This window comes from Artemia sp. Qi Xiang Cuo, chromosome 4 (genome assembly GCF_049724085.1).
Source record: "Artemia sp. Qi Xiang Cuo chromosome 4, ASM4972408v1, whole genome shotgun sequence".
Taxonomy (NCBI): Eukaryota; Metazoa; Arthropoda; class Branchiopoda; order Anostraca; family Artemiidae; genus Artemia; species Artemia sp. Qi Xiang Cuo.
In genome coordinates this window covers 83,267,019-83,275,134 of record NC_142797.1, presented here as the reverse complement: position 1 = coordinate 83,275,134, position 8,116 = coordinate 83,267,019, and the positions used below count along the sequence as shown (strand labels likewise).

The 8,116-nt window shown below is 34.1% G+C and overlaps 1 protein-coding gene across 1 annotated transcript; it reads right to left on the bottom strand.

Moving 5' to 3' along the window:
* Positions 1 to 518: 518 nt before the first annotated feature.
* LOC148953530 (uncharacterized) lies at positions 519 to 7,157 on the bottom strand. The gene is made up of 2 exons (XM_089088586.1): positions 6,814 to 7,157; positions 519 to 2,899 (listed from the first exon to the last, which is right to left on the bottom strand). The coding sequence occupies exons 1-2, from the start codon at positions 7,154 to 7,156 to the stop codon at positions 2,151 to 2,153; spliced, it is 1,092 nt and encodes a 363-aa protein (XP_088944712.1). The 5' UTR covers position 7,157; the 3' UTR covers positions 519 to 2,150.
* Between the last annotated feature and the right edge of the window lie 959 nt (positions 7,158 to 8,116).

Sequence of the window (8,116 nt, the reverse complement as noted above, 5' to 3'; positions counted from 1 at the left end):
GGAATTTCTGACTGGAATATACGCATAAATACCTTCAGACAAGAAAGGGGTTGTGAAAAAAGGTACAAGGTAAATGAATTCGTTTAAATGGTCTTCAATTGAGTCTGATTTCTTCTACATTTAGCAGTCACGCAGATTGAATGTAATGAACGAAAATAATTCTTGATTTTTAAAGAACTGTGACCGGAATAGACACATAAATACCTTCAGGTAAGAAAACGACTGACAAAAAAGGCTTAAGGTAGAAAAGGTTAGGGGGGAATGACCCCTCCCCCGAAATTTCCGTTTGACCCATAAAAAAGTAACGAAAATGCATATAAACATATTTTTGATGCGTTTTTGAAAGTTTTTTAAGCCTCCCGAAACATCCTGGGTTAAAATAGAAGTCATTTAAATAGTCATCAATGGATTCCGTATTTTTCTCAATAGAGAAAATTTTTTATCATATGGGTGGAGTCATTTTGTCTACGTCTAGTAGCCACGCAAATTAGCCACCTTACTGAACAAGAATTAATTCTTCGTCTTTGAAGAACTCGATTAGAATAAATGTAGATTTATTCAAGTAAGACGCCGATAAAGGAAAAAGGTAAACACTGAAAACCATTACGTTTCTGAGGGGGGCCCACGCTATCGGACATCACAACGCACTATTTACATTTTCTACGGTATTGACTTAAACGCATCGTTCATTGTTATCGATCCTCTTGAACTGGTTTGTTGAAGTCCAAGAACTCTCTGAAATGTCTTCTTTTTTATTTATCTCATTTTTAAACTGAATATGCAATATCTTGTAACACACATAGAAGTAACTTTAAAATATAGATCCGCAGAACATTTCTTCTTAGTACATAATCTGCTTTGACTTCAAAGTGACTGATCTTTCTTCAAGTTTATCAGAATTAAAGAAGTGGCGCTAAAAATTTCACATTTTCGTTCACTATTCCCTTCATTTGTATTTTCTTTATAAGTTTGATATATTTCAAGATCTATATCCATTATATGGTTTGAAAACCTCTAAAATGTCTCCTTTTTCTACTTATCCCATTTCAAAGGTGAATTATATTCTGAAATATAGTATGCACTGACGCATAATCATTTTACAAACAAGGTAGTAACTTAAAAATATAGCTGCTTAGAAATTGCTGTTTGTACATAATTTGCTTTGACTTTTGATTCCCGGCCAGGTCATACTCCAGTTTGCAGTCTGAGAATCCCCCAGATGCCAAATCCCATTTCTAAACTAAATATGCACTGTCAGCTAACAAATGAAGAAGTAACCTCAAGAGGTAGTTACTCAGACGTTTTTTCTTGTATATAATCTGCTTTGAATTTAAAGGACTGCTTTATCTTTATGTTAGCAAAGTTAAAAAAGCAGTACTTCAGGAATTAAAACCTCTTCACTAGTCCCTTCACTTATATTATCATCATGAGTTTGATCTATTTCTTCTTTAACTTCATTTGGCAGTCTGAGAAGCCCACAGATACCAAATCTTATTTCAAAACTAAATATGCACTGTCAGCTAACAAATGAAGAAGTAACCTCAAGAGGTAGTTACTCAGACGTTTTTTCTTGTATATAATCTGCTTTGAATTTAAAGGACTGCTTTATCTTTATGTTAGCAAAGTTAAATAAGCAGTACTTCAGGAATTAAAAACTCTTCACTAGTCCCTTCACTTATATTATCATCATGAGTTTGATCTATTTCTTCTTTAACTTCATTTGGCAGTCTGAGAAGCAAACAGATGCCAAATCTTATTTCAAAACTAAATGTGCGCTGTCAGCTAACAAATGAAGAAGTAACCTCAAGAGGTAGTTACTCAGACGTTTTTTCTTGTATATGATATACTTTGAATTTAAATGAGTGCTCTATCTTTATGTTTGCAAAGTGAAAGAAGCAGTGCTTCAGGAATCAGAACCTCTTCACTAGTCCCTTCAGTCATATTATCATCATGAGTTTGATCTATTTCTTCTTTAACTTCATTTGGTAGTCTGAGAAGCCCCCAGATGCCAAATCCAATTTCAAAATCAAATATGCACTATCAGCTAACAAATGAAGAAGAAACCTCAAGAGGTAGTTACTCAGACATTTTTTTCTTTTGCACAATCTGCTTTGAATTTAAATGACTGCTTTATCTTCGTTTTTGCAAAGCTAAAGAAGCAGTGCTTCAGGAATCAGAACCTCTTCACTAGTCCCTTCAGTTATATTTTCAACATGATTTTGATCGAATTCTTCTTTAACTTCATTTGGCAGTCTCAGAACATCTTCACTAGTCCCTTCAGTTACATTTTCATCACGAGCTATTTTGTGCAGTAATTTCAATGAATGCTCTTCCCAAGTCTGATTTCTGAAAGGTTGCTTTTCTAGATTTGGATCTTCTTCATTACTCATTTCACTCATGTTCTCTTCATAGGCCTCACTTGCTTCTCTTTTTATTTCTATCGGGGGCTTTTCCAAAGTCTGATTGAGTTCATGACTTACATAAGTTTTACTTGTCACTCTAACTTTGCCTTCTTCACCTGCCACTTCTTCTTGAGTTTGAGTTTCTTGATCTTTCTTTTTCTTGTCGTCTTCTTTTTGCTTTTCCTCTGCTTCGTCTAAAATGTCTAAAATTGCATTTCTTGCTTTCCGGCTATGTTCGGAATTTAGCAGACGTAGTCTGTAAGCAATCATTTTCCCAAAGAAAGTATTATGGTCATCATCGTCATCTTTGAAGTGGGTAACTCTTTCTGATAAATTTCGGCTTGGAATTTTCACCAATGGAAGGGGAAATTGATATGAATAGCGAGCTCTTGCCTGTTTTAGGTTTGCATTCTGTTGAATGATAGGGTTTGTCACAGATATTCCTTTTTCGTGTCCATTTCGAATTTCAACCACGGGTTCAAGAATGTCACCGTCACCTGCAAGTAATAAGAATTGCTAATTACACATTAAAGTTAATACAAAGGCATGAATTCCATATGGAATGTATCCTGGGATTGTAAATTTTTAAAGCCAAAAATAAATCTGGCAAAAGTGGTTAAAACAAAGTTCTGAATGGTTTGATATTTTCACCACAAGCTATTTACCAATTTACCAACATAACTTGGAATGGAGAAGTGTTAAGGCCGACAGTTAATCTGAAAAAAATTAACAATAGCAATAATCTATATATACTGTTGTTATAAATTTGTAGTTTTACCATTTTTACCATTTGTGCCACAACATTTTGGATGAAGGAAATCATTATGTGTATGTCCTGAAGCAGGGTTGTCAACGGCCGACACATAAAAAAGAGCCCAAGTCAAGGCTAAAAAGAGGAATTTTGCTAAAAAGGAGTGAAATCAAACAATTTGCGCAGCCTCTCTCACTGTTCTTATCGCTCTTACGTCATTTACAAATAATTATAAATTATCCTTAAACATATTAACTGAAATTTGTCAAATGTATTTAAAATAAAATCTGGAGGGCTCTCTACTTAAATGAAGCTCTAAATAACGAGTTAGATAATAATTTTCTTTCTTTTTATAGGTAAAAGGTAATGCTTTGCTAAAAATTTTAATTTGCATGTGTTAATTTTGATCTCTTGGACCTTTAACTGAACCATTGTTGACTCCATCAAATATTCAGATAAAGTTTTGTCTCCAATTTGTCCAAATGTTTTGCAAGGAATATTAGAGGTCCAAGTAAAACACCGATGCGTGTTTATTCGTTTTTTTTTTTCAGGGGCAATCGTACCGACAAATACCCCACTATTTCCGCCAAATTTTAATTTCGTCTAAATTCCCTAAGAACGACTCCTGAACTACAAGGGTCGGTTAATTAGTACAATAAGAAACTTTTTTAAAAGTATTAACACACCTTAGCATGAAGGGCGAGGTGTTTTGGGGGGGGGGTGCCCCCTCCATATACGTAATAATTTTTGTTCGTTTTAACTTTTAATGTTGCTTCTTACTTTCAGTTGAAAACAACTTGTTTTTTGTTTATTTAATAACACTTAAGTTCCATTGCATTAATGCATCCATAAGACCAATACCACGTAAAATCATTTACAAGATAACAAAGGATTAAACTTCCAAATTGACACAATATCTTATGAGAACAGGCAAGCAACAAAAAGAATACTAAAAAAAAAAAAGAATCTTGTCATATTTGCTATAAAGCGTGAAGTTTAATTCTAAAGAGTTCGCAGTGATTAATTTTGGGGAGCAAATGGTAAGAATTTTAAGCAATTGAAAAATGTCCTAAAAAAATGGAGGAAAGAAATTGAGAAGGGGTTCTAAACTAAAAAAAGGCTCCATTATCGCAGCAGCTATGTATTTTTCCTCTTCCTCATTTGCGTTAACAGCTCAATGTCAGAATTGGAATTAACAATGCATAAAAATTAGGCTCTTGACGCTGAAATCGCTAAAACCAGAGTAAACTTTATACAGCATAAAAAAACAAAGGAGAAAAAAAAAAATCAAATATGACAAGAAAAATTCACTATCTTTCAGCATTTTATTGCATTTGTTCACCACTCTGTATCCCCATTTGCTTTAAATAGACAAGAAAAAATTAGAAATAATAATAGAATAATAGACAAATAAAAGAATAACAGACAAGAAAGACAAGAAAGAATTGCTTTAAAGAAAGAATAGACAAGACAGAAAAAAAGCGAAAAAATCAAACAAAAAAAGATGACATGCCAAACGTAATTAAAATAATGGTGCTTGTCTATTATCTTGACCACACTCAAGAAGTGAAGTTTGGTTAATCATAACCAAATATACTTAGGCTAAATATGATGAAAATATTATACTTTTGTAACAAAATTATGGAAGCTAGAAAGGAAAATTATAATTAAAATATACCTACATAGTAGTTTATCTCATTCAGGCCAAGCTAATTACATCCGAATGTAGACAGAGAAACCGGTTTTACTCAGATCAATAACTTGAGTGTGGCCGGGATAGTAGACAAGTGCCAAAATATTCACTTAGAAAAAACAAATTTAGGCACAGTTCGCTAGATTACGATTTTTTCTATTTACACCGTCAGGCTTTCCTAAAATTTGCCCACCATCAGTCCAAACATTTATATGGCCGAATTTATCCTTTGCAGCAATTAAGATTTCACGCCGCCTCTGTGTCAATGTTTCCGATAGGAAAATACCTCTTGAAGCAAACCTGGCTTTCAATTTGAAGACTAATTTGGGCAGAATTTATTACAGGCAGATTTATTTTAGTTACGAGAACTTGCAGGATTGTTGATTGCAGGTCAGATCCCGGCTGCTGCTTTACACAATGCAAAATTAGCGAATCAAGCAGCCCCTCTAGTTCAAATCCATCTAATTTCATGATTTCAAATCCCCTAGTCCCCCTGGATACGGCCTTGGGAGCAAATATTTTTTCTCTATAGGATCAGATAAAACAAAAAATTGCGAAGAAAGGAAGAAAACGAGAACAATTAACAGCCAGTGAAAAAATTGAAAAATTATTCAAATATTTCGGTCAATACCTCCGCTTGACCGTCCTCAGTGCAGAATAAAACTGATAAAAGTATAAAAACCAAACCTTAAAATAAAAACACCAAACTAAAATTTTGTTAACTGTCCTCGTTTTCTTCCTTTCTTCCCAATTTTTTATTTTATCATGATTAGCCAGTGTGGTCTCAGAAATTATTTATAGGATCAGATTTCACCAATCTGATCCTATAAAGGAAAAATTTCCATTGATCTTCCATTTTCCATTAATTTCTATTTCTATTAATCTATAATTATTTCTATAAGCATTAATTTCGTAACAATTATAATTATATTATAATAAATTTATAATTTATGTTAATCAATTATGTTAAATTATATTGTAATAAATATACAACTATATGAAGATTAAAATATATAATTATTTCTATTAATCTCTATTTTCCATTAATTCTCGGTTACTTTTCTCTTGGTCCAGTTCTGTAGAAATTATTTCCTAGTTAGTAATGCTTACAAAAGGATTTGCATATAATGATGAATTTTTCATTTCCTCAAATGCAGCCTTTGCATTTGCAATTTGTTTAGTAGCAAGTTCAACTAACGCTTGGGGGTAAAGTTCTACCAAATCATATTATTGAGTTAGGACAAAAGTGAATAAACCATTTGATGCCTTTTTTTATGCTGATTACGAATATAATAATCATTTCTATCGGAAAAGAATTTCAGCCCCCCCCCTATATATGCCAATTCAGGGTTAGGTTAGGTATATATAGGGGGGGGGGCTGAAATTCATTTCTGATTATATTCGTAATCAGCATAAAAAAGGCATCGAATGGTGTATTCACTTTATTTCTAACTCAATAATATGATTTGGTAGAACTTTACCCGCTTGGGTTATATTCATAAAATTAAGCACCAACGACTCTATATTCAACATGTGTCCCATATAAAAAAAAAGACAACAAAAAACGAACAAATATGATGGCCTTCCATTGCTGTCCTTGGACACTTTTAGTATTTTTACCAGGATTGCCACCAGCTGATGTCCAAAAAGAGTGCAAATTAAGGCAAAAAAGAGTGATTTTTGCTTTAAAAGAGTGCAAGACGAAATATTTGCATGCGCACGGGTTTAAACTTTACCCCCCCCCCCCTCTAATGTGCAAATATATACCCTGAATTGGCTAATTTGCCGCCATTTACGGCAAAAATGATTAGCCTATTATATTTGGAAAGAGCATAAAAAAGGCACCGAGTGGTATGTTTACTTTACTCGTAAGTTAATAATATGAACTGCGAAAAATTTACCTAAAGTTCAATTTTTTTCAACTGAATAGGCTATTTAACCGACCAGAACAGACAAATTAAACTTACTTCTGATTATATCAACCTGGGGCTCTGTAGTTATTACTTCCGGCATTTCGATTGCCTCTGATGATAAACTGCTGTTCAAAAATGAAACTCTGCGCCTTGCTTCAACCCTAGCTGGATCAGGAGGGTGGGTATGATCGTGAAGTCGCCCAATGAGAATATTGTTCAGAATTTTAATTTTAGCACGGCATTGCAATTCGCTTTCAACACCTTTCCTTTTTCGCCGTCTATCACATTCATAACTAACCACTCCACCGAGTAATTCTTTTTGTTTTACGTAAATAAAACCATCTAAAGCCACCTTTCTATGGCCACGCTCAGATTCCAAAAATTCAACCTGAAACATGATTTCTAATTGAAGACAATTCACCGACTAGTTCCGTTCGTTCTACTTTGGATGCCTTTCCCCTCGGCGTATGGCGCCCCTCTGGGGGGTGAGGGGAGTCTAACGGGGCGGATTTTAAATTCTAGATCGATAGACGCATGCAATCGATGGCTAGTAAAAGGCTTTGTCAAAAATAGGATATAAAACGGAAATAAATTCAAGAAAGGTTGAGATTGCTTGATGATAACGAACAATATAGAATAGCTATTGATAGGTGTCAAAGTTGTGGCCTAACCTAGCTAAATGAAACATGATTTGATCATAAGGGGCGCCTTTCAATAATGACAAACTACGAATAAGAGCGGTAATGCCTAAAATTAAATAAAAAAAAATAGTCTCTTAGGAAAAAAGTAAAGAGCAACTTTAAAATACACAGAAACCATCCTGCAAATAAGACAGGCTGTTGCACCCCCTATTAATTAAGCTAAAATCTTACTAGTAGTTATGAAAGCTTTTTTTATGTAGCATATATAATCCTTTTCGGTAATTAGAAGGGTTAGACCACAGCTTATATAATTAGCAGTATGATCTTTCCCTGTCTCACCCATTATAAAAACCCGGACCGAGTGCTCCAGAGAACCTATAAACATAAGCGGCATTAGATCTTTTCACGGGTAGACAAAGAATAATCACCTACGGAACAAGTACTGACAAAACCACTTGGCCGGCTCAACCAAAAAGTGGACAATAAGTGGACAAATAAGTGGGAGGAGCTTTTTGTTCGCACCGAGAATGAAGAGCCAGAAATCATCTGCGGTAAACTTACTGGATAATTTTATAAACTGTGGGTTAGATTAACTAATTGCCTTTCAAAACATTTGTGAGTACTTTCCCATTATATGGGCACTTCGGCTATAGACAGTCGAATGAATGCAGTGATGGAGACTCGTAAAGCGGCTAATTGTTATCAAAATTGATCGA